General features: G+C 41.0%; 2 protein-coding genes across 2 annotated transcripts in view; both read right to left on the minus strand.

Annotated features, from left to right (window-relative positions):
- The window catches only part of SECISBP2 (SECIS binding protein 2), a gene marked incomplete at its 5' end in the record, with an annotated part of 29,451 nt that extends 28,177 nt beyond the window's left edge, over positions 1-1,274 (minus strand). Inside the window, one exon of the mRNA XM_048932520.1 lies at positions 1,077-1,274. Coding sequence (XP_048788477.1) covers positions 1,077-1,274 — 198 coding nt within the window. The remainder of the gene's footprint in view (positions 1-1,076) is intronic.
- Positions 1,275-2,055: 781 nt separating this feature from the next.
- On the minus strand, positions 2,056-5,193 carry CKS2 (CDC28 protein kinase regulatory subunit 2). The gene is made up of 3 exons (XM_048932234.1): positions 5,013-5,193; positions 3,604-3,731; positions 2,056-2,376 (listed from the first exon to the last, which is right to left on the minus strand). Exons 1-3 carry the CDS (start codon positions 5,069-5,071, stop codon positions 2,324-2,326), a joined length of 240 nt encoding a protein of 79 aa, XP_048788191.1. The 5' UTR covers positions 5,072-5,193; the 3' UTR covers positions 2,056-2,323.
- Positions 5,194-26,649: the final 21,456 nt, after the last annotated feature.

The following is a 26,649-nucleotide window of genomic DNA, read 5'->3' on the forward strand; positions in this document are numbered from 1 at the left end:
GACTAACACTGCCATAACATCTGACTCTGCGAGTACATATTAATAATAAAGGCTTTGTGTACACTTGTATTTGAAATTAGTCTGTGTGGAAAAATGCTTAATTATAAAGCATTCTCATTTTTTAAACGGTGTAAATCCACTATGGCAGATTTTCCATTTGTTCTGAAGTACCACTGAATTTAAACTGGATATGCATATGTAGCAGCACTGAGATAAAGGTCAGTGTACTCGCTGCCATTACAGCATCACATGGCTTTTATTCATTGCAATAAATGCAACAGGTCGTTAGCCACTTGTGTATTTCTGGGTTAAACAGCATGCTGTATGAACACTGAGGTCCTTTTCACTTGCCAAGGCCAATTTCAGTAACTAAATAACACAGTAATCTTGAAAACACTTGAACAGTAGTTCCAACGTTTAGGCATATATACTGGGCTCGCTGCTCCTTCTGGTTGCTGCACTGACTTCATCACAAACACGTAAGGAACTCTGACAGACTAAAGAAGAATAGAAGGAGCTGCAAACTCCTCCACTCCTGAACCTACTGACAGTCCCAACTACACGCTGAGCTGCCACTTCAACAGTGGGAAATGGAATGTGTATTCCACACAGTAAGCATGTAACAAACACACAGGTGTGTAACTATACAGAAAGTACGCAGGGAAGGAAACTGGGATCGGTTATTTGGGGTTGGCCCCCAGACGGCAGCGCAGCACACGGCGGGCACAAGCCGCGGCCGCAGGCGGGGCTCACCCGGTCCCCTGCGAGTACCTCCGGCAGGGACACAGCCGCCGGGCAACAGTGCGTCTCCAGGCCCCCGAGGCGCACCGCCTATGCGCTCTGCCCGGCCCAGCCCCGCCGGGAACTTCCACCACGCAGCGGCCAACACAGAGCGGCGGGCGACCTGCGAGCCGCGCCTCGTCCCCCTCCCGTCTCCAGGCCTCATCGGGCCTTCAGTCATCCCTGCTGACGCGCCGGGCGTGCGATCCCCGCAAGCGGATGGGTGCGGGGCCATGGACCGGGGCGACCACTCCACGCAACAAGCCGGGGACACGCGGGGCTGGCGCCGCACTCACCTCGCTGCCTCGGCCAGGGCGCCTCTCCGCGAACATGGCGAGAGCCTCGTCCCGCCAGTCCGCTCTCCCCGCGACGCCGCGCCCGGGCCTACGGCGCGCCGCGATGACGTCCGTCCAACGGCGCGCACGGGGTCGAACGGGAACGAACAGGGAAGTAGGAGGTTCCGCCTGAACGTGAGAAAAAATTACTTTGCGGATGAGTCACCACGGGAACAAGCTCCCCGGAAAGGTTGTGGAGTCTCCTGTGGAAATATTCAAGACCGTCCGGGCACTTTAATGCATAACGTACTGTAGGGAGCCTGCCTTAGCAGGGGGTGGGTCCTCCAGAAGCCCCTGCCAAACCTCTACGGTTCTGTAATTCACCTAGTTAAAGTTTCTCCATAAGGTAATTTTCAATTAAAATTAAAAAAATCTGGAGCATCTCCCCTATGAGGAAAGGCTGAGTGAACTGGGTCTGTTCAGCCTTGAGAAAAGGAGACTGAGAGGGGACCTGATCCAGGTCTATAAATATCTAAGGTGTGGGGGGCAGAATGGCGAGGCCGGACTCTTTTCAGTGGTGAGTGGAGACAGGACAAGGGGAAACGGCCAGAAACTGGAGCATAGGAAGTTCCGCACAAACATGCGCAAGAACTTCTTTACAGTGAGGTGACAGAGCACTGGAACAGGCTGCCCAGGGAGGTGGTGGAGTCTCCTTCTCTGGAGATGTTCAAGACCTGCCTGGATGCCTACCTGTGCGACCTGCTGTAGGGAACCTGCTTTGGCAGGGGGGTTGGACTCGATGATCTCTGGAGGTCCCTTCCAACCCCTACAATTCTGTAATTTGCTTTGTCTGGTGAATTAGATCTCTATAGGGGTTTAGATTTCATAGAGCACAACAAGCAGGGTTTATTTCTTTATGCCTAGCGGTGAACTGCCTTTGAGCATGCAACATTTTAGCAGAAAAGCCGAGTGCAAAGTTATTACATGCAGGATTAAAAAAAAAATGACTCAAAGCATATAATAGTAAACTTTATTAAAGAGAACTCATTTCAGACTAAGAGACATTAAAAATTAAATTCCACTTCTCTTTGAAAGAATAGCAGCCTAATAGAAATTGCATTTGACTGAGCTTTGTTGCTGTGAATAATACAGCTCATGCACAGGTACAGTTGTATGTTTTGTACATAAAAGTATTCACTGAATACTACCAACATATATACATGCATACACAAAGTTCCAGAAGATTGAGAATATTTTGAGACAGTAGTTCATTTCTGATCATCTTTTGGAAGAGGTCTTCTAAAGAGAAGAATGTGTGGCTCTGTGGGAATAAAATTGAACAAAGTGTCAGTCTGTTCTCTAAGCCTTGATGAGAAGCATTTCATCAATTCAGTGAGGCCTGAACAGTACCACTGAATAAGAAATGGATAAATCAAGCCCACAATTGTCCTCAAGTGTAGGATTTACAGACCAATTCTACAGTAACCTTAGAGGTCACAAACATGTAACTTAAAATTTATACCAAAGGTTGACAGTATAATAAACTTATAAAGGAAGTACAGCAAATATGGGAATTAACACTCTCTCTTCATTGCATTATTTTAATTACTCAGTATATGAGTATAACAGTATAAGAAACTGCTGATGCTGTTCTTGTGAGGTATATACTATCAAACATCAACAAAAGCCATTTCAGTTAATATAGCTAGCTTCAGTTAGAACTGACCTGACTCAACTGCAAACCCTTCCAAAAAAATCCCATTCAAAAATATCAAAGGTATCCAGGTAAGAGAAGTTTTGAAAGGGTAGACTAGTTTCTTCATCATTTTTTTGGAAATTTGGAATTTCATGATGTTGGCTTTAATTCAGCCTAATTAACAAGTACCAGGTATGGCTATTTTAGTACACAATGATTAGAGAGGTTTAAGGTCTTTGTAATCTTTTAATTGAAAGGCTGTATTTAGTGGACAACTACTAGACCTAAAACTATATCATGGATTTTTCAGAACATCAGTGCAGGACATGGTCTACATGAGCATCTGCTGGGTTTTTCTACTAAGCAGGTGTACCAGGTAGATTACATAGAAATATGCTGCTATATGAAGTTTTCCTCAGCCACTGATATTCTAACATCGTACTTATATGATGTCACAAAAAACCTATTGCAGAGGCAGAGTACAAACAAGTTTGAAGATGCTCTTTAAGGTCCCTTCTGAAGTACTCTACAACTTTGATTTGTCAGTATACAGAGAAAGCATGAACCTAGAACCAAACTAGCATTTTCCAATCAGTTCCAAGACTCAGAGGTGAAATTTACACAAAAAAAAATCTCCGGTGTTGCTTATGTTGCTACCTAACCTAAATAACAAGGAGCTGACAAAAGAAATCAAAAACAATGAAAACAATTAGAAGCAAATTCAACAGCAAGAGCAACTACTCATCTTCATACTTCAGTTGAGTACCAGTCTTGGATATTTTAAGTAATTTTTTTTTTTTTTAATATATTTTACACTCTTTTTTTCCATCAGTCTTATTCATCTGTATTTACCTGGTTTGTGGATCATATAATGAACCCATCCAAGACTTTGCTGAACTCCAAGGCTTCTCCATTCCTCTTCAGACAGAAGATGAGTTTTTGGCATTCGTTTTAAGAGTTCTCTTGGCAGCACTACATGCCTGTAGATTAGTAATTAACATATTACACCCTAGATATCTTGCACAGGTCTCTGCTAAAAGATATTAAGCAAGTCCATTTATGATTACCAGCATTCCCTAGAAACTTCTTTACTATGAGAGTGGTGAGGTGCTGGAACAGGCTGCCCAGAGAGGTTGTGGAAGGCCCTAGAGGTGTTCAAGGCCAGATTGGATGGTGCCCCGAGCAGCCTGGTCTAGTATTAAAAGGGGAGGTTGGTGGCCCTGTATGTGGCAGGGGAGTTGGAGACTCATGATCCTTGAGGGCCCTTCCAACCCTGGCCATTCCAGAAAGAATCCTAGGGTGCTCTTGGATACCAGCAATTATGGAGCATCAATTCCAAAACTCAATTTTAAATGTGCAATTGTATATTGAGACAGCAAACATCCTAAAAGAGGTTAAATCCCCTGCATGCTCTAATTACGGTACTCGTACTTAAGGATGTGTTACCAGCAAGTGTCCGTGATAAAAACAATTCAAAAAAAAAAACTAAACAGTGACCCCACACATTTTTAATGCATTGAGAAAGTCACTCTTGTTTGTATTTTGTAGTGAATGTATTCTCTATAGAGATTATGGTGCTAGTTTTTAAAGACTAATACCACTTATACTAAAACACTACTAAACACTACTAAAACACTAATACCACTTAGGAACCTGAGGTAAGAAACCTAAGACCCTCTTTCCACATTCGCAAGTTCCTTTATCATAAAAAAGGTGTTCCATCTCGTTTCTGAGGTCAAATAATTATGAAGAGTTAGCAGGAGAAAGGTACTCAGGCTCCACATAGCAAAAACAGTTCTTGCAGTTTGCAGTAGTGCTTAAAAGAACATCTAGGAAACTGTAAACGGTACTGGTAAATGAACTGCAGAACCAACTAGCACTATTGCAGACCCTTGAAAACCAGCAGGTAGAGTACTGTCTGAAGGACTTCATAAAGTGCATCTATCAGCACTACACTTCGAAACGGACATAAGAAATGTTTACGCTGAGGACTCAGCTGGTGAGCGACAGCGAGAGCCTACCCTGCCTGCGCGGGAAAGAGACCGGCCGAGAGCAGCGTTCCCCGTCTGGGCGAAAGCCGAAAGGAATCCTAGGGCGAGAGAGCGAGGCGCTACCTCCAGCCTTCAGCCCATCTACCTCCATAGAGACCACAGACAGAGCTTTATCCTCGAAGAAAACAAGAGCGCCAGGCAACAGCCTCGGGGCAGCCAGCACAACTCCCTCCCTCTTCCCTGAGCCCGTGCTCCGAAGCTGTTTCGTACCGGTACTCGTACTGCTCGTCAAAGTACTTTTCGGAGTAGTAGATATCCTTGTGAGCCATGGCGAAAAGCAGTAGAACTCTAGGCGCAATATGATGTACTCACGAACCCCCTAACGAGTAACTGCCAGGCTCGAGCTCGCTCCGTTTGAATCTATCGGCTCTATTGGCTATTGGTCTGCTGGCATAGCCAATGACGACCATCAGGCACTTTTCATGTCCCGCCCTCTCGCCAACCCACCAATCATTGGAAGACGCAGAGTAAAAGTGCGGACAGCCGGGAGAGGAGGAAGGCGGGGCCTGGGCTGGGGCGCGCCGCCGGAGCAGCGCAGTGATTGGCCGGTGAAGTGGTTGGCTGGTTCCAGTACGTTCTGGAGCGGGTTGGGTAGGGAGGTTGTGGCGGTTGTTGGTTGTTGGTTGCTAGTCCCTAGTCCCGTGCCAGTCTCGTTGACTGCTGTCCGGTAAACTTCCTAGCGTGTGGGGGCGGCTTCCTTATGACGGGCAACGGGTGGAGGCTCCTCCTACCGCCTCCAAGTTTAAGTTAAATGTGTAGCGCACTCAGGATCTGGCAGGTGCTGTGTCCTGCGTTATAGAATCAAGCAGCAGGTTGGAAGGGACCTCAACGACAACCTAGTTCAAGCCCCTGCTACAGGCAGAGTTACCATCCACTAGATCACGCTCTAGATCAGGCTTCCAGAGCCCCATCCAGCTTGGTCTTGAACACCCTCAGGGACGGAGCATCCACAGCTTCTCTGGGCAGCCTGTGGTAGTACCTCATCACTCTCTCTTTTGAAAAATGTACCCCTGACATCTAATCTAAATTTTCCCTTGTATCCTAAAACCATTTCCTCTTCTCCTTTGACTATAAACCCATGTAAAAAGTTGCTCTCCCTTCTCTTTATAAATCTCCCATTAAATATTGGAAAGCTGTAATGAGGCCTCTCCCAGAGCCTTCTCTTCTGCAGGCCAAACAAGCCCAGTTCCTTCAGCCTGCCTTCACAGCAAAGGTGCACCAGTCCTCTTATCAACTTCATAGCCTCCTCTGGACTTCCTTCAACAGCTGTTCATCATTCTTGTACTGGGTGCCTGGAATCTGCACATTGGTATTCCAGAATGAGCCTCACAAGGGCAATGTAGACAGGGAGAATTACTTCCCTCACCCTGCTGACCACCCTTCTTTTGATGCAGCCCAGGATGCAGCTGGCTTTCTGGGCTGCAAGAGCAGACTGCACTTCACAGCTGCACGCAATCCCATCATCAATATAATTGATAAAGATGTTAAAGAGGAATTGTCACAATACAGACCCCTAGGGTACATAACTTTGTACTCAGTTTTTGATTGTGAAATGCTCTGCTCACTGGCCTTACCAGGTCATTGTTCCTGTACATGGTACAGCATGTTACTTGTACAGGAAAAGAATTGATTTCCAGGGAGTTTTTATTGCAGCACTGGGAATTCCTGAGATACCCTTATGTTCTTCACTTTGCTGCTTCTGCTTTGGCCTGAGGACAGTGCTCACAGCTCAGGCCCAGAGTGCAGTAACAAACATCAGGTGCAGATGCATTCATGTACCAATCTGCAAGCCTTCTTATGCAGAAAACTAACACAGTAAATATTTTAATAGTAAAATACTAGCAGCAAGTTCCCAGAATCTGAAAGGTAATGAGAGATGAGTTATTTTTTTCAGTATGTAGAAAGTGGATACTGTGTTTTCCTACTCGAGTAATTTCCTGGGTTCAGTTGACCTCGAAGATTAGACAGGCTTTGTGTTGTCCAAAAGGCTGCTTTTTTCTTTGAAATATCTTTTCTGTTCTCTCTATTGCTTCTCAAGAGAAACCTAGATTAATTTTCTGCTTTCACAGTCTATCAGAAATGCATGTTTTGAATCTGGTCATGTAATGCTTCTGCTGAAACTGTTCTAAAAGCTTTTTGCTATTTGAAATTTGAAGCTATGCAAGGCTGTCATGCTGAGACAATGGCTTCAATAGGGACTGCTATTTTCAGCAGCAGAGCACCCTTAAAGTGGAAGCAGTCTGAAGCCTTGAATCTAAAGTTTAAAAGTCTGAATAAACATTAAAATGAGTTTGTTTATCTAACAGGCAACATTACCCTAAGCAAGGATTTGGATGGTACATGCTGATGTTTGTTATAATCTGACAGTAATATTTTTCCTTTAACTGAACTGAATCTGAGAGCACATTTACACAGATCATTTACAGGCAAAATGGAACAAGTACATTTATATGGGTGCTGTTAGTTGTTCAAATTCATTTGTTAGCAAAGATACTCAACATAAATATAAAATCCAATGAATAATTAAGTATAATAATTAAATGAATCGCCTGTAAGTTTCCTAAAGTTTTGGCTAAATTGAATAAAATATATGTGTTTTTTAACTTAGTTTCCAGGCAGCACAGTGATTATTTTTTAACAGTGAAGTCAAGTGTACCCAGAATACTTAGTTAGGAATGGCATTATTTAATGATGGAAATGGAAAAACACTTCAACAAAGGGATTCTGCTGCATTGAATATGTTTTCTCTGTGTACTTTTCTCATGTATACTGAATTGGAGAGAAAATTGACCTTAATGGTAGCCTACGTATAAGCCTCCTCTGAGTACTCAGATGTAAAAGCCTGGAGTTTCTTTAAAGCAGCATTTTCTTTCATTCAAAACACAATTATACCAAACAATGATTTTAAAGAGGATCAAATGAATTCTTGGGAAGGTTAGCATTCAGTTTTGCTTTAGATCCCTCAAAATATTTTGAAAACACTTGTTCCTCAGGACTGAAGAACTGTATTTCTTAATCAACCAGCAGAAATAACATAATGAACATGCTGTTCGTTGCAATCTAAGTCTAGGAGATATTCTGTTAGTATTGGAATGCCATTTCAGCTCCTTCTTTCATTGTTTCTTTTCCCTTGCTAGACTGGATAGATTGGTGTACCACAGCTGTACAATTAACTTGCTTAGTTCCACTGTTAACATCTTTCTAAAATGAAAAACTTAAATTAGGGATATCATTTGTAAAAATACTTCATAAAAATATAATAAGCTTAATGCATGGGCTATGAGAAATTCAAACAGTCACAATGTTCTTCTTATGATTGCACGTACAGAATTCAGGAACTAAGTTACTGTGGATAAAAAAAATTCTGTGACTAATAGCTGAAGGAGAAGTTGTAAAGTTTCCCATCTGTGGTCTTCAGAACAATTTCTTATTATAACTTTCTGCAGCATGTTCTGTTGAGTTCTACGAGACATCTGAAAAATTGAAGTTTAATAAACTTTTACTACAGTTCTGTTTTTAAACATGTTCTTCCAAGACACTGTCTTGAATGTGTTCTCCTAAATAGAACAAGAACACAGTCAAGGAATCCTTTTCCCTTCTTCATGAGTCATACTCATATGTGCAGTTAATAATTTGTGAATAATTCACATGCATATCACATTCATAATATATAATAATGAACCGTTAACAGTGTGTTTATACTTTTAATCTGTTCCATTTGAAAACAAGGATCAAGCTGTTATGCTTTCTGTTGAATTTGATTCGTGATCAAACCTATTGGTTAATTTCATTCAAACATAACAGAAGTAGTCATAAATAAATTATTACAGATTTCATGGTAACAGAGCAGAAATATTCTGATGAAGAAAGGCATTATAGTAAACTCAAACCGTACTGGACACCGAAGAATCTGCATGGGAAGAAAAAACATATGCATACCTCTGTTGTAAATATCCGCCAGCCTTTGGTGCACATGCCATGCACAAACCATGAATCTGTACAATTCAGTCTCCTTTGGTTCTGTTCTTCATTAACTGTGATGTACGTGTAGCTTCACATGGTATTTGCCTAGTATTTCACAGCTTTAGAAATCATCAAAACACTGGCCCTATAGACCTAAATAAGATTGTTTGCATGTCTAAAATTAACAATATTTGTCTTTGCAGACTTGATTTTCAGAATTAATTTATTGGATTTTAGATACTTAAAATCAGATTTATTGCCAAACTCAATTTGAAATATCTTTTCAGTAGCATTGAGTTATTTGTATGCTAATTAACTTCTCTTCAGTTAATTGAAGAAAACCAATTATTAATCTTTTGTTCTTCATTTCACATGGGATTGTGAACTATTTCTGGGAGAGCCTAAATAAGGATGTAGTGTTTTGGTGGTTGTGCTAGCTTATTTATAGATAAATAAGCTTTATCTTTAAATAAGCTAGCACAAGTTTTGGAAATAATCTACATGAATTACAGTGCATTGCCATCAGAGAAAGGTTAAACTGAATTTAGAAACAGAGCAAATTACAGATACTCCTTCCATTACCTGCACTGATTCAAGAACTGCCTTTTGCAGACATTCTTGAATGAATTAATTCCAAGTCATAAAGAAGTCCAACCTGCAGGGTGAGAATAAGAGAAACACAATCTCTCAGGTTCTGATCATAGAATCATAGAATGGCCTGGGTTGAAAAGGACCATCATCTAGTTTGAATCCCCCTGCAATGGGCAGGGTTGCCAATCACTAGACAAGGATGCCCAGAGCCACATCCAGCCTGGCCTTGAATGCCTCCAGAGATTGGTCATCTACAACCCCAGTCTCTCTAGGTAACCTGTTCCAGTGCATCACCATCCTCTAAATGAAAAACTTCCTCCTAATATCTAACCTGAATCTCTCCTGTCTAAGTTTAAAACCATTCCCCCTTGTTCTATCACTATCAACCCATGTAAACACGTCCCCCCTCCTGTTTATATGTTTCCTTCAAGTACTGAAGGGCCACAGTGAGGTCTCCCTGGAGCTTCTCCAAGCTAAACAAGCCCAATTCCCTCAACTTTTCTTCATAGCAGAGGTGCTCCAGCCTTCTGATCATCTTAGTGGCCCTCGTCTGGAACCTCAACCAGGGTTAGGGTTAGGGTTAGGGGGATTCCAAGAGTTCCACATCTTTCCTGTGCTTGGGCCCCCAGACCTAGACACAGTACTCCAGGTAGGGCCTCACAAGAGCAGAGTAAAGGGGGACAGTCACCTCCCTCTCCCTGCTGGCCACTCCTCTTTTAATGCAGCCCAGAACACAGCTGGCCTTCCAGGCTGCAAGCGCACACTGGTGACTCATGTCCAGCTTGTTGTCCACCAGGACCCCCAAGTCCTTCTTCACATGGCTGCTCTCAAGGAGATCTTCCTGCAGTTTGTATGAATACCTGGGGTTGCCCAGGCCCAAGTGCAGCACCCTGCTCTTGACCTTATTGAATCTCATTAGGTTTACATGGGAGCACTTCTCCAGCCTGTCCCTCTGTATGACTTCCCTTCCCTCCAGTGTATTGACTGCAGCGCTCGGTTTGGTGTCATCTGCAAACTTGCTGAGGGTGCACTCAATTCTATTGTCTGTGTAACTGATAAAGATGTTGAAGAGCGCTAGTCCCACGACCAACCCCTGAGGAAGTTGTGACTAGCCTCCACCCAGACAAAGAACCATTCATCACAACCTGTGGCTGCAACCAATCAACCAGTTATTAATTCATTGAAGAGTCCACCTTTGAAATCCATACCTCTTCAGTTTAGAGAGAAGAATGTGGCAAGGGTTCATTCAAAGCCTTTGCAGTTGTCAAGGTAGATGACAGTAGATCTATTGCCTCTCCCTTGTCCATCAGTGCCATCACTCTATTCTAGAAGGCCGCCAGATTGGTCAGGCAAGATCTGCCCTTGGTGAAGCTGGCTGCCTTGCATCACCTCTTCATCTTGTATGTGTCTTAACATAGCTTTTAGGAGAATATGCTCCATGACCTTCCCATGCACAGAGGTCAGGGTAATCTTTTTGGACTAGCATAGATCTATGTCATTAAATGGAGATTTAATTCTCTTACATTTTCTCCCTGTAAATTTTCCTGTAAAGAGTGTCCTAAACCTTATCATAGGAGTACAGTTCCGATCTGAAGAGCCACACTCAAGTGTTCCCGTACTAACCAAAATCAGTAATGCTAAAATTAGGAGATAATTATTTCCATAGCAACTAATGTTCATTCGGCAAATTTAGGACAGTACCATATAACGTCTGGAGAATCAAGTACCAGAATATACTGTTGATTATGAGGCAGAGCCCTGCTAAGATTTTTTCGTGTAGGCTGTGCAACGTGACAGTATCTTGAAGCAGACCTATGGGAAAAAAATTGCAGTGGAATCGCTCAGATTTTTTTTTTGGTTACTGCTTATTTTTGGGACAGTGATTGAATGATCATAGTAATGGCTTTATTTAAATCTAAAATGTCAGTGCTATATCTGAGAAAAAGCCATTTTATCCAAACATGTCTCTACAGCTTTCTGTATTGGATACCTAGGGAAGAGTGTAAGGGTTGGAGTAGTATATGATCATATCTTCCCAGATTACTCTTAGATTTTAGTGATTGCTGATCCAGGATGTGACAGCCCCCAAACATTTTTTGTTTCATCAGTTTTACAGTCATGTTCAGGCCTATGTAAATTTCCTGCATCCATCGCATCTTGTAGCAAGGAGTTCCATGGCTGAACAAGCTTCTTTGTGAGCACAGGCACCTCAATTTGTTTGTATTATATCTGCCCGATCCTTGTTCTTATATCACAGGAGCCTGGGAACAATGTATTCTTTGTTCCAGATGTCTGTAATTTCTAGGATTCACATGCAGGTGCATTATAGACTAGGATTTTGAATTTGAGCCCAATAGATTTTTTTTCTCCCCTTAGGTAAATATTGCTCAAATGTTTAAAACTAATCACAGAATCACTGAATTGTAGGTGCTAGAAGGCACCTTGATAGATCATCTAGTTCAATCCCCCTGCCTAAGCAGACTTTCTAGACCAGGTTGCACAGGTAGGCCACCCAGGCAGGTCTTGAGTATCTCCAGAGAAGGAGACTGCATGACTCCCCTGGACAACCTGTTCCAATGCTCTGTCACCCTTACTGTGTAGAAATTCTTATGTAGATTTGTGCAGGACTTCCTATGCTCCAGTTTGTGGCTGTTTCCCCTTGTCCTGTTGCCGCACACTGCTAAAAAGAGCTTGGCCTCATGCCTTCTTGTGGTTTTGTGACTTTTGTTGTCTGTATTCCACATTGTAAAATCATGTAAAGCAACAGGAGTTAAAGAGTTAATGTTCTGGTTCTGTGGACTGCCTTTTTTGCATATTTGGTTCTTAGAGGGGAGAGGAGTGGCATTCCCCAGAGGACTTGGCATAGGGAGGAAGAAAGGTGAAGCTCCTGGCAGATTACAGATCTCTGTTTATGGTGGCAAATGCATGGTCTTACTGCAGTACAGAGTAAGACCTTGGTTTTGGACACTCTCATTGTGTTTATTTATTGGCCTCAACTCCAATTGTTTTGTGTTATCTCGCATTCTGAGATCAGAGTTAGTAAATGAACATTCCTTCTCAGATTGTGGTCTCTGCACTGTTTTTGGACACATCTCCCTTCCCTTCCCTTCCCTTCCCTTCCCTTCCCTTCCCTTCCCTTCCCTTCCCTTCCCTTCCCTTCCCTTCCCTTCCCTTCCCTTCCCTTCCCTTCCCTTCCCTTCCCTTCCCTTCCCTTCCCTTCCCTTCCCTTCCCTTCCCTTCCCTTCCCTTCCCTTCCCTTCCCTTCCCTTCCCTTCCCTTCCCTTCCCTTCCCTTCCCTTCCCTTCCCTTCCCTTCCCTTCCCTTCCCTTCCCTTCCCTTCCCTTCCCTTCCCTTCCCTTCCCTTCCCTTCCCTTCCCTTCCCTTCCCTTCCCTTCCCTTCCCTTCCCTTCCCCCCTTTTCCACAGTTTTCACAGTTTTCCACAGGTCCACAGTTTCCCTGCCTCATTAGTCACAGGGCCAGGCCAGACCAGTTGTAAACTGTTGACACCTTTTTTTCTTCTTTTTCTTTCTTTTCTTTCTTTTTTTTTTTTTCGGGGGGGGGGGAGGGGGGGGGGGGGGGGAGGGGCCAGCCATGTGCACTCCAGGAGAGGGGGACGGGCAAAGAGAATCACAGAATGGCCTGCGTTGGAAGGGACCTCAAGGATCACGAATCTTCAACCCCCCTGCCATATGCAGGGCCACCAACCTCACCTTTTAGTAGTAGACCAGGCTGCCCAGGGCCCCATCCAATCTGGCCTTGAACACCTCTAGGGATGGCACATCCACAACCTCTCCGGACAGCCTGTTCCAGTATCTAACCACTCTCACAGTAAAGAACTTCCCCCTGATATCCAACCTAAATCTTTCCTCCCTCAACTTAAAATCATTTCCCCTTGTCCTGCAATTAGGTCACCCTGCAGCCTTCTTTTCTCCAGGCTGATCAAGCCCAGCTCCCTCAACCTGTCTTTGTAGGGGAGGTGCTCCAGTCCCCTGATCATCTTTCTGGCTCTCCTCTGGACCCTCTCCAACAGATCCCTGTCTTTCTTGTACTGGGAGCTCCACACTTGGACAGTTACTACTGCAGGTGGGGCCTCACAAGAGCAGAGCAGAGGGGGACAGTAACCTCCCTGTCCCTGCTGACCACCCCTCTTCTGATGGAGCCCAGGATACCATTTGCTTTCCGAGCTGCTGGCACACGTTAAGCTTTTCGTCTATCAAGACCCCCAGGTCCTTCCCTGCAGGGCTGCTCTCAAGGACCGCTCCTTCCAGTCTGTATGGATGCCTGGGAGAGGAGAGCTAGCAGACAGTTGTAACAAAGAGAAAACACAATGGCAATGATCTGAGGAGGAACGGTAATTTACTAAATTAACCAAATCAAACAAAATGAGAGACACAAGAGTACCCAAAGCACAAGTCAAAGCACCATAGTGAGGGGAAAGCATGTACTGATTGGGGGCTGGAAAGAGAGGCAGACCCTGGGGTTTTCCGGAGCTCCTCTTCCCGCCAGGTCCTCCAGGGATGCCGTCCTTCCCCTCCCAACAGGATACTCAAAATCCCCATAAAAGGCAGTAAACGGGACCAGAACATTAACTCTTTAACTGCCACTGGCCCACATGATGTTCTGATGTGGAATACTGTTGTTTTGGACAAAAAAAAAAGCAACAACCAAAAGTCACCAAACTACAACACCCCTTATCAAGGTCCCTGATGAAGATGTTGAATGAGACCAGTCCCAGCACCAACCCCTGGAGAACACTGCTAAATACAAGCCTCCAACTGAACTCTGCACCACCAGTCACAACCCTCTGAGCTTGGCCAGTCAGCCAGTTCTCAACCCACCTCACTGTCCACTCATCTATCCCACAATTCCTCAGCTTCATTATAAGGATATTGTGGAAGACATTATAAAAGTCTTGCTGAAATCCAGGTAGATTGCATCAACTGCTCTCCTTCCATCCACCCAGCCAGTGATGACATTGTAGAAGACTACCAAGTTGATCAGGCATGACCTTCCCTTGGTGAACCCATGCCAACTACTCCTAATAACCTTGTCTTCCAACTGCCTGGAGATGGCATATAGAACAAGCTGTTCCATCACCTTTCCAGGGCCAGAGGTGAGGCTGATGAGCCTATAGTTTCCCAGATCCACTTTTTTGCCCTTTTAAAGGCCAGAGTGACATTGGCTATCCTCCAGTTTTCAGGCGCTTCTCTCATTCTCCAAGACTTCTCAAAGATGATAGAGAGCAGTTCAGCATCCACCTCTGCCAGCTCCTTCAGTCCACATGGATGCATCCCACTGGGGCCCAGGGATTTATGTATAATCTCAGACCATCTCCTCCCTCACCAAAGGGAAGCCTTCCATTCCCTAGACTCTCTCACTCACCTCAAGGGTCCAGGATTCCCAAGGGAGAGTCTTTCCATTGACGACAGAGGCAAAAAAGGCATTCAGTATCTCCATCTTCTCAGCATCCCCCATTACCAGAACAACCCCCTCATTTAGTAGGAAACCTACATTTTTCCTAGTCTTCCTTTTACTGTTAATGTACTTTAAAAAGTTTTTCTTATTATCGTTTATCACCTTTGCCAGATTCCAGGTGGGCCTTCCTGGCCACATCCCTGAAGGCCCTGACAACACTTCTGTATTCTTCCCAAGTGGTCAGACCGTTTTTCCTTTTCATGTACCTTCTTCTTCCCTTCGAATTTATGCATGAGCTCCTTGCTCATCTGCACATGTCTCCTCCCTGATTTCTTACTCATAGGGACTCAGTGATGCTGAGCTTGAAAGAAGCTCTCACAGGCCCCCTTATCCTCTAACCCTTACCCTAGCCCACGAAGTAGCTCCAAGTAGATCCCAGAAGAGATCTAAATTATCTCTCCTGAAGTACACGGTAGCAATCCTACTTTTTCTTCACTTCTTTCACTCAAGATCTTGAACTCCACCATCTCACGATCACTATATCCTAAGTTGCCCCTAACCTTCACTTCCCTAAAAAGTCCATCCTTATTAGTAATACTCCACTGCCTCATCATTTCCTCCACCACATGCATCAGAAATTTATCTTCAACACATTGCAGGATCTGTCTGAATCACACGTGCCTGGCCAAGTAATCATATGTCGTTTTTGTACACATAAAGGAGAGGAAGTGTATCTAAGTCAAAAATGTGTGAGATTTACAAGTATTGTTAAAACATTTTAATATGTTGCTATGATAGTATTTAATGAGAATAGTAGCTGATGACTGAATTCTATTGATATTGAATGGAACATGAGTCAACTGTATATACATTTGTTCTTCTGCTTATTGTAACAATACAGCAGCCACTGGAGGTCTCCGTGATTTTGTGCTAAATGTTCTTCGAAGGCCAGAAATTGTAGTTGTCGACTAAGATGATATTAACTGTGCATTAAACACTTGAAGACGACTTCATAATACCAGATTTATTTTTTTTTTCAGAGAGCTCATATATTTTCATCTCAAAGAATAACACTCTTGTGATTAATACCGGTGTCAAGCTGAAGGAACATTTATAAAGACTAGGAAGACAAGAGGATCTCAATGTCATCAAATGCACATAAAAGGATGAGATTTCTCACTCCCTTACCATAAAAATCTAAGAAGTCATACTATCAGGCAGCAAAGTTTCCCTGTTTTGGGGAGCCACCCACATATCTGACAGATCTTCCCCTCCTTTCTTTTAGCACTGAAGGCTTAGTGATGAGTAGAATCTAGAGCATAGGCATATCTGCACTGCTTTGTAGAGTTGGGAACAAGTTTAATAGATGTCAGTTTCTCTTGGAATTTTGCACAGTTTTCATTAAAGTTAAACAGACTTCAGCTTGCAAAATCTTTAGGAACAGTCAGTTCCTAATCTTATGTTTTGTTTTCTTAATATGAATCAGTCTGAGTTTTTCCTTTTTTTTTTTTTTCCATATAGTCTTACTTGTAATGTTCAGTTATCACCATATCCCTAAAATACCTCTAAACTTATTATGTTCAGTATTGTCATCTTGCTTGAGTTCACAGCAGTATTTTCCATTCTTCTGTAAGGCAAGGACATTCAGAACAAAGGACACTGTTCCTAGAGTGGATTCACTAGTAATAAATAGGCTTATATAATTCTTTCTGCTCCTGTGACTATATATGTACAATCAATAGGTGTACAAAGGTTAGGCTTAGTAAGATTATCACAGTGGAAAGATAATCAAAATAAATGGAAATGCTCACCAGTGTTGTAGGCTTGCAGTAAGCTCCACAAGGAGATCCTTCCTCAGTGGTAGTCAGCACTTAAATGGGATCTAGGAGAGATGGAGCCAGACTGGTGAAGTTCCTGGTGACTTCCTTCCTTCTTCATTTTAGGTACAAGGACAATCATCATAGGAGATAGAGGAGATTAGGTACACATTTTTAGTTTCTTAGTGTTTCACACATGTCCTAAAAAGAAGTTTTTTAGATGTTCATCTAAAGAAAAACATCCACAAATTAAATTCTCTCATTACCTTTTACCGTGTAGTATCTGTACAAAAAATAATAGTTATAACATAGATGTACAGAAGATTCTGACTTGAAATAAATTTTGCTTGGGTCTTCTTTCCCACCTGTCAGTTTGAAAACCAGACTCAATTCTGCTGCACTCTTGGTGCTTGTGGGGACATACTGTGAGTCTAACTAAAAAAATTACTTATTTAGATGACTACATTTCTGAAACAGACGCATGTTGGTAACATGCTTAGTTTGAAACTTTGTCTATTTTTTTTCCAGCTGTACTTTCTTATCTAAGGAAGGAGAGTGCCTATCTTCACAGACCTTGCCTTAAAGAGACTTAAAGAGAATATGCCTTCCTTCCACTGTATTAAGAATATCCTTGACTGAAATCTTGGCTGTAGCACACATACGTATAAAGACTTACTTTAATTTACTAACAAACAAAAAACAACACAAAATCTCATCAAAGAATAGAAACGGACGAACTGATTCCAGTGTCTTCATGTCTTTGTCTTATTTATAGCAGCACATCAGTAGGGTTGTCATGGATACTGAGTCAGGACTCATTTTGCCAACTTGGAGACGCGCCAAAACTGGAATTTTCCTTTGCCACTTTTTTGAGATAACCATCCTTACAGATTTAATTGAGATTCCACTGAAATAAGTGAAAAGCCTTTGGCCATTTTAATAGATTTTGGACTAGAATGTTAGGTGAACAGTACAATGCATGTAAATATTCTGTTTCATAATAGTTGTCAGATGTTTTTTACATCTTATTCCACTATTGAAAAATGGATATGTATTATGAGCCATCCCAGAATACACTGGACTTCAATGTTCTGTCAGCTTACTCTTGTGCTGTTCTTGGATTTTGCTATTCCTCCTGTGGTAGCCAATCTGCATTGAAATGTGGGCGTGAAGTCTGAAAGTATTAGGACTGCTGAAATAATAGTGAATAAGATTAAAAGCAAGGCAAATTTTAATAGAGGATTTGAGAGACATAGCAATATATTTTAAATTAAACTCCACCAATAGAATTATAAACTCAAAACAAAACAAACTATAGTGTTTTGCAGTTGGATTTGATCAATGTTCTCTAAGCCTAAAATGTCATATTTTACAGCATTATCAGCTGATCACCAATCTGGTGTCTTTGTATGACAGAGTGACAACATTGGTATGCAAAGGAAGAACAGCTGATGTTGTTTGCCTGGACATCTGCATGGTCTCACTTGACATCCTTATCTCTAGGTTGGAGAGAAATGGATTTGGAGTGTGGACTATTCATTGAATACAAACTGACTGGAAGCTCAAAGCATGAGGGTTGTTGTCCAGTTGGAAGCCCATGACAAGTAGTGTCACCAAGGGGTATGTCTTGGGACCAGTGCTCTTTTATATTTTTTTCAATGACATGTACTGTAGGATTGAGTGTAACCTCAATAAGTTTGCTAATGACACTAACCTGAGTGGTGCAGTTGATATAATAGGAGGAAGGGATATTATCCAGAGGGACCTAGACATGCTTGAGAAGTGGGCCCATCCTCGGTAGGCTGCAAGTGGGAGAAATAAATGAACACAGTATACGTAATGGAGACCAGTGTTTTTTCTTATGAGATAGAAGGCTGTGTAAGAGGTAAAAGCCATGGTTTTATCATACTGTTTCCTTCTTCATATTAGTTACTAACCTGTGCTGCTTGATGAAGTTCAGGACTGGTTTAATTTTAAAGGAGTTCTCAATGAAGATCACAACTGGTTTCATTTTTGAGGACACAAGGGCAATCTTATCATAGTATAGCTAGTCATCTATATCTCTTTTGTGACAAAGATATACCTTTATAAAGGGAAAACTGTTTTGTTCTCTGAATTTTCCTGTGAGAGTCCTTTTTTTTCTTTTTTCATCTGATTGGAAAGGAAGTCTAGGGAGATTAACCCCTTGTGCCTCAAAGTTAGTCCTTGTGAGTATCACTTGCCTCTTAGTGACACTGATCATTCACATCAGTAGTTAGATACTGGGCAGTGACATTTAGAAATCAAAATGGCCAGGTCATACTTTGACACTGCTTGAAATTTATTTCAAACCATGAAGTGTGTCCACAAAATAGTTCATTGCCTTTATTAGGAAAAGACTGTTATTGCAGTTTATTACAAACATTTTAATATAAAATATGCTAAAACTATATGAATTCACCAAAAATAGTATCTTTGGAATGTTTGTATGTATCTTTGTTAGGCCTGAGCAGTCTGACAACTTTATTATAGAGTATGTCTTATAGCTGCAAGTATTGCAATGGTACTTCGCTATATTTTTCTAACCAGCAGGTGTATGGGAAGAAAAAAAAAAAGGTTTGAGTGAAGAATTTTGGAATGGAATAATGCTAAAATAAACTTGGCATAAAAAATTCTGTATGATTGATAATAAATTAAAGCACACAGTCCTGTAATGTATTGTCTGTTAGTTAAACATATGCTCTCATTTATCTCATCTATATATAGCCAAAATACATGACTTTACCATGTTTTAGAATGCCTTACCAAATGTGGGTTTCATTATATTTCCTGGAGATGAGCTGGGTAATGAGGCTTTATGAAGCAAGGTTGAGGTTGCATGAAGCAAGGTTCACTGAAGTAAGGGTGTATCATTGAATTCCTCCATGCAGAAAAACTTGCACCCATTGTTGTTCATCAACACTTTCTGGACATTTATGTGGTCCAAACAGTGAATGTGAGCACAGTGCAGTGGAGAGTGTTTCAGCAATGGGAGCAGCGATGTGAAAGACAGGTCACTTTCCAGATGGCCATGCACAGCTGTCACACTGTAAAATGAAGAGCGTCTCAGTCAGCTCATCCAATTGTGACCAGGGAACTGTGTGCAGAGCTGAATATCAGTGTCAATGGTGGCAACATTCGAATATCTCAAAGTTTGTGCCAGGTGGGTCCTACGACGCTGGCTAAGCTGAAAGCTCAATATTCCAGAAGCAGGCCAGAGAAGAAGACAACATTTCTCTGCAAGCATGACAGCACTAGATTCCATGTCAGTTTTAAAACTGTGGAGCACACAGCCAGTGTTAGCTGGACTGTCCTACCTCACTCACTGTATTGTCTAGGTTTGGTGCCTTCTAACTTCCATATGTTCAGACCAATGACAGATAGACTGTGTGGGCAACCTTTTCCTAGCGACGTCATCATCACAACTATGAAACAGTAGGTTACCTCTCTTGCAGATTTTTAGAAGCTCAGCATGCAGGCTTTTGTTCATTGCTGGTGTAAATAATGGTGTTGAAAAATCATATTTTGTAGCTGAGAATTTGCTCTATCAGGTAGTATTATTGTGTTCATTGTATCTGTTGAAGTTTCCATGAAAATAATAGGAGGTATTATTTTCAGAGCAACCTGCTTAACTTTGTATATCTTCTGTGAATGAACAGAGAATTCAATTCTCTGCCTCTGGTTAAGTCTGGGAGAAAACACTATTCTGTTCCTATATGTCCTATGGTCATCTTCTTCTTTTTTTTACATACTGCATGAAGTTTAATTGATGATTTTGCTGAATGCATGACATATTAGCATATGTTCTCTAGTATTGAAATCCAGTGTTGATTTGGGGTAGAATAGATGTGGGCTACTTGCATAAATTGCTTTCGTTCTTCTAGTTCTCCAAGAATTTCCATCAGTGGTCTGCTAAGCAAGTATGTTCACTTAGTAAGAGTGAATAAGAATATATTTTTCAGTCCATAGGCTAAAATACGTACTTACATATTTATTTGCATTCTCCACAGATATCTTATGGGACAGTTTGGTCCTGTGTGAAGCCCCCTTCTATATCAGATTTTCTTGGACCGTGGAGTTTCCTTTTTTATTTGTTTGCTTGGTTGGTTGGTTTTCATGCAGTGTCTTTTGTGATCGTATTATGTTCCATTGACACATGTCACTGAAATATGAATAGTAAAGATGATAGAAGGAGTGTTTCAGTTTTGTTTTTAAGATGAGGCCTTTCATAATGTTTTATACAGAGCTTTATGTCCAGAAGCGCAAGAGGAAATGAGGTTATAGAGCAAACAGCTGCACTGCGGCTCCTGGAGAGAGACAGGGCAGAACTGTAGCTGCTATATGGAGGTAAAGGGAACAAAAGTGAACTTCATTCCAGGAAGAAAAAAGGTAAGAATGCAGAGATTCTAATGTGATGAATTTAAAACAAACATTCAAAAGCAAATGAGAAAGACTCTTGTAATCTTGCCCTGTTTGTACATTGTTGCTAATTAACAGGCTTTGCTGGTCTTAACTGGCTCTTCAATAGTAAGCAAGAGAAATATGTGTTTGCTTCTGATCCTTCTCTTAGATACTCTGTAATGGAAGTTATATCCCACTGAGTACTGAATAACAAAGCCTTACTGGACCAGGTGCTCACCAATGCAGAGGAGAGCATTACAGAGGTTAAGACTGGAACTAGCCTGAGCTGTAGTGACCATGTCTTGATAGAGTTTGTGATCTTGAAGAATGTGGGCCTGGCAAAAAGCAGAGCTAGGACCCCATGCTTTAGGAGAGCAAACTTCTGGCTGCTCAAGGAACTGCTGAGTGGGATCCCCTGGGAAACTTAATGCCCATGTCCTTAAGGGCATGGGCACAGAACAAAGTTGGCAGCTCTTTAAGGACACCCTTCTGAGAGTGCAACAGCTCTCTATCCCCTAGCAGAAGAAGTCAAGCAGAGGAGGCAGGTGAGTGTTGTTGCTGTGCAAGGATCCGCAGCTTAAACTGAGAGAAAAGAGGCAAATGTAACAGAAAGTGGAAGCAGGGTTGTGTATCCTAAGAGGAATACAGGGCTGTTGTCCATGTGTGTGAAAATAGGATTAGGAAACCTAAGGCGCAGATGGAGCTGAACTTGGTGAGGTATGTGAAAGATAACAAGAAGGGGTTCTACAGGTACGTAGGCAAGAAGACACAGACCGAAGAGAGTGTTCCCCCTCTGATTAAATGTAATGGGGAGCTGGCTTCCTCAGACATAGAAAAAGATGAGGTACTGAATAAATGCTTTGCCTCAGTCTTCACAGGTGGTCAGGCTTCCCATGTCTGCCAGGACCATAAGCCTGTAGGTGAGGATGTGGGGAGTGATTCCTGTCCCACTGTAACAGTGGAACAAGTCCAAGTCCTCCTTATGAAATTGAACGTGTATTAGTCCATGAGGCCGGATGGTATGTATCTCCTTATAACCTGAAGATGCGATAATTGATGGCCTTAAGCTTTTATCCCATATAAAAATTGCATATTGTGGCAGATAATTCTCATTATCCTATAAAGATCTGGTTTATTAACTGATAGATGGCCCCACTGCTATCCTATGGAAGTGAGTTGCTCTGTGTAATTACTGTCTGTTAGAAAAAAATCATTTTCTGGTTAAATTTCTTGCTGTTCATTGAAACACCATTGTTCTTGTATCCCATGAGAACATAAATCAGATGACTAAAATTTGTTTTGTCTTGCCCATTCCTCTGAAGCCTGCCACTCTCTGGGAAATCTGAATCCACAAGGAATACAGGATCACAAGATCAGTGTCTACTGGTCAGAAAGTAGAGAACAGCTAGCAAATGTGTGTGTGTGTGCATGTTGGGCATGTGCCCTTATTGAGGTTCTTCAAGATTTCTTGCAGAAGCATGGAAAGCACAGCTCTTAAATAATCAGAAAAGCAAGAAAGTACACAAGTATTTAGAAATTGTAATATAAGCATTTTGAGCTTGTCACTTCTCTCACAAAAACTCCAATATTTGTCTCTCATAGGGAAAACAGACATAGGTGTGTTGCAGGAGCTAATTGGAACAATTGTCTTGCTGCCGGTAGGCCCACTTCTGGTCCACGCAGTTAGATATTTTCAAAACCAGCCCAAATTCACCATAGGCTAACAAAGTATCGTTTAGTGTGCTAAGAAAGTATGATTTCCCTTTGCTCTTAATCAAAGAATCTTCCCCAAAGACAGGCTGAGGGAGCTTGGCTTGTTCAGCCTGGAGAAGAAAGGCTGCAGGGTGACCTCATTGCAGCCTTTCAGTACCTAAAGGGAGCCTACAAACAGGAGGGGAGTCAACTCTTTGAAAGGGTAGATATTGGCCAGACAAGGGGAAATGGTTTTAAGTTGAAGGAGGGAAGAATTAGGTTGGATAGAAGTTCTATAGCAACAGAGTGGTGAGTGCTGGAACAGGCTGCCCAGACACTGTGGATGCCCCATCCCTGGGAGGTGTTCAAGGCCAGGTTGGATGGGGCTCTGGGCAAACTGGTATTAAATATGGAGATTGGCAGCCCTGCCTGCAGCAGGGGTTGGAGTTTGATGACCCTTGAGGTCTCTTCCAATAACCTTTCAGTCCTTACAAGCATTAGGTGGACCTTTTTCTTTCATCCGTCCTGTTTCCCTCCTTTAGATTGATTATGCCCCATCCCTGGATGCATTCAGGGCCAGGCTGGATGTGGCTCTGGGCAGCCTGGTCTGGTGGTTCGTGACCCTGCTCGTAGGAGGGGGTTGAAACTCGATGATCATTGTGGTCCTTTTCAACCCAGGCCATTCTATGATTCTATGATACATCTAAAGATGTTCAAAAATCAGGTAGGGTTGGTTTTTTTCCTGTTTGTTTGCTTCTATTTTTCATTTGCACTCCGTATTTTTGTGCTTATTTAGGAAAATATATTTAGCTTAGAATATGTATTTTTATGTTATATACACTTAGAAGATAGCTTCCAGTGTTCATATTGCCAGTTTGTTGATTGTTGAAATGGAAAAACCAATAATGCCCTCATTTTTCCTTTCTACCATATCATCTTTTATCTTGGAAAAGTTATTTAACTGTAACTGTCAACAACTTATTTGCTGGAGTTATTTTTTCAAGCCTTAAGCTTTTTGGAATAAAACTGACAAATGTGATGTTACTTTCCCAGGCTTCATCTTACAAAATAGTTTGTTTGGAAGAGAAGATCCTTCAACACTAGCCATAATATTTGGGAATTTTTGATGTTTTTAAAGTATGTCAAGCAGTTACAAGCTCGTCATCCACCTTAATCTCAAAAGACTGTTGTGCTAGTCTTCTAGATAATAAATTACTTCTCATTTACTACCTAGAGAAACAAATTGTGAAAGAAGGAAGAACGATCTTTTTTTGAAGATACTAAACACAGAAGTAATAATGGTTAAAAGGCTGAATTGCTTTTCACACAAACAGCTCATGGGAAGAATGAACTAGTGGAGGGAAGTACAAAACTTATTTAATGATTAGGTAGAATTTGTTTATTCTGATTGCTATTCAAACATTTGAACTGTTAATTCATTTAGCTTCAGTCTGAATTACTAGGTAGGACATTCACTAAATGTAATTCAACTGCATTAAACTCTGATTAGTCCTTGTACAGGTGACTATTTCTTTCAATAGTCTGTTCAGGGCATTTCAGATGACTAACTTAAAACCTTCCAATAAATGACTGAAATTAGATGTGATGAAAATGGATTTAGTGGACATGCCACTCAATTACGAAATCAGCATTACGCTTGGAATGTCCTACTTCGAATAAAGGTATTTATATCAGAAATATGTAGTATATATAGGTAGGATACAAATGGTTCTGCTGTCACATTGCATTTCTGCTGAGATGCAATAATCATACTTGAGTTGCCTTTCTGTGGTTATTTTAGACACACTAAGTTCTCATTAACATGTTTGAAGTTTACAAGCAAGTATTTGTAGGTGTTATGAATCACTTTTATTTGTATGTCAGAAAAGCTGCATTTGCGTTGGTCAACCACTATCTCGGAATTAATTTTCTACCAATACTACAAATGGCAATAATGAGTCATAAAAGCTACTTGATATTAGCAATTTTTTAAAATTGAAAATATTAATAATCTTTTATTTGTCTGCACCACTAATATTGGGAGATTTTCCTCTTTTTGACAAAATAATCAGTCTTCTTTTCCACTAGCATCAGCAGTGAGATTTTCTGTCATATGTAACCTCCTTTGGACTAATCTTTGAACCTATTACACATTTGACCAGTAGTTTATGTCCTGGCCATGATAAATGGAGAATTAGTTGTATTACTTTTCCATTCTAGTTAATCATCTTACAATTCTGAAACAGTACAGAGAGGTTAATATCATATTCTTTATCAACGTTTAAGAATACTATTTTCTCTTGAGTCACATCACACAGTTGTTAACATCAAAGTTGAGTTTACTTGGGAGTTGAATCATTTTAGATTTTAACATAAACAATGTTTAATTATATAATTTATCACTATGTTGTTTAATTTCTTTCAAAATGTAAGGCGGATGTCTTACAATCATTATTAATGCATCTTTGGGATGCAGGACAATTTTATGGAGTTTTTTATTAATTTTATCTCAGGGTTTCAGTGAAGGGGTTAATCAAGGAAAAGCATCAATGACAAATATCATCTTCACTTTGCTATTTCGCATTCTAGGAAGCACAATCCTCAGCATTAATGTAAGTGGAGGAAGAGCGACCTGTTATCCAGACTTTTATGCTGGTTCCTACTGTATCTGTATCAAAGCAGTGCTTTTGAAAGGACCATTCCAGTCTATGAGAGCTTTTCCACATTCTCTGTGTGTAATAACATCATGTTTACTTTCTTGTGTTTTATTAATTTCTCCAATAAATTGTTTAATGCTTTGTTGCAAATTGCAAGCAGAGAACAAATCATTTGTAAGCAACAAGTATTAACTAGAAACATACTAAGTTGTTTTGTTTTGTTTTGTTTGTTTGTTTGTTTTGCAATCAGTCCAATAATTTTTTCAGGTCTGTATCAAGAAACACAGTTGCTTCGTTCAAAACAAAAAACTACTTTTCTTTGAGGACTTGGATATTTTAAGTTTACCAGTTATTTCTAAATTAAAATTGTTCTAATACAATCATTAATATATTTCCCAATTTCTGCTTGATCTCTTGCTAAGTTATTCTTCAGAGATATTTCTGGTCTATTTGTTTGCTTGTTTCTTCTTATTCTCTTTCTCTCCCTCTTCCTTTCTCTCCCCCTCCCTTTTTTTTTCCCCCCTTTAACTGCCTGTTTAGGACTTTTCTCTTTTCCTATCCTTAATGTGTAGTTTATAACCTTCATTCTATTACTTATCTCCATCCATTTTCTCCATGGATTACTCATTTCATTGCCCTTCTTAGGAAGGATACTTGAATTACAGTATTTCCTGTTTTAAAATTTGTTTCATTTCTGGCTTTCCCATGTTCTTATCTGCTTTAAATATGTGCTGGACAGTATTTTCATGTCTTTTATGGCAAAATAATATTAGTTTAATTCTAGTAACATTTCAGTGCTTCCAAATAAGCCAACATGCAATTCTTCAGCTTTCAAGCCTTTCTGTAGAATGATTGTGCTTCATGATGAGAGTTAAAATCTTCATTATTTTTGTCTAAACTTGCATATAAGATAAGAAGCTGTAACATTTGCTGCTAAGAGTAATGTAATGGAGCTGGTATTTAAAATTACCATAATGAGTAGGTAGTGGATGGAGGTGACAGAAACACTTTTAACACAGTCCTTGCTTTCAAATAACCATAGTCTTCAATTAAGGATTATAGATACACAGCATTTCAGTGTTTATTTGTAGATTTTTTTCACTAGAATATTATTTGATTTTCACCTTTTATTTATGTTAAACAAATGTTCAAGCAAGTAAACAACTTTAAAGGAGTCTTTAACAGACAAAGTCAAAGAGAGAATCCACATCAAATATATATGGAACATAAATAGGATTGTGAAGGCAAAGACATCTGAAAAACCATCAGGAATACACAGCAATCTTAAATGA

The sequence above is a fragment of the Lagopus muta genome, chromosome Z (assembly GCF_023343835.1).
Source record: "Lagopus muta isolate bLagMut1 chromosome Z, bLagMut1 primary, whole genome shotgun sequence".
Classification (NCBI taxonomy): Eukaryota; Metazoa; Chordata; class Aves; order Galliformes; family Phasianidae; genus Lagopus; species Lagopus muta.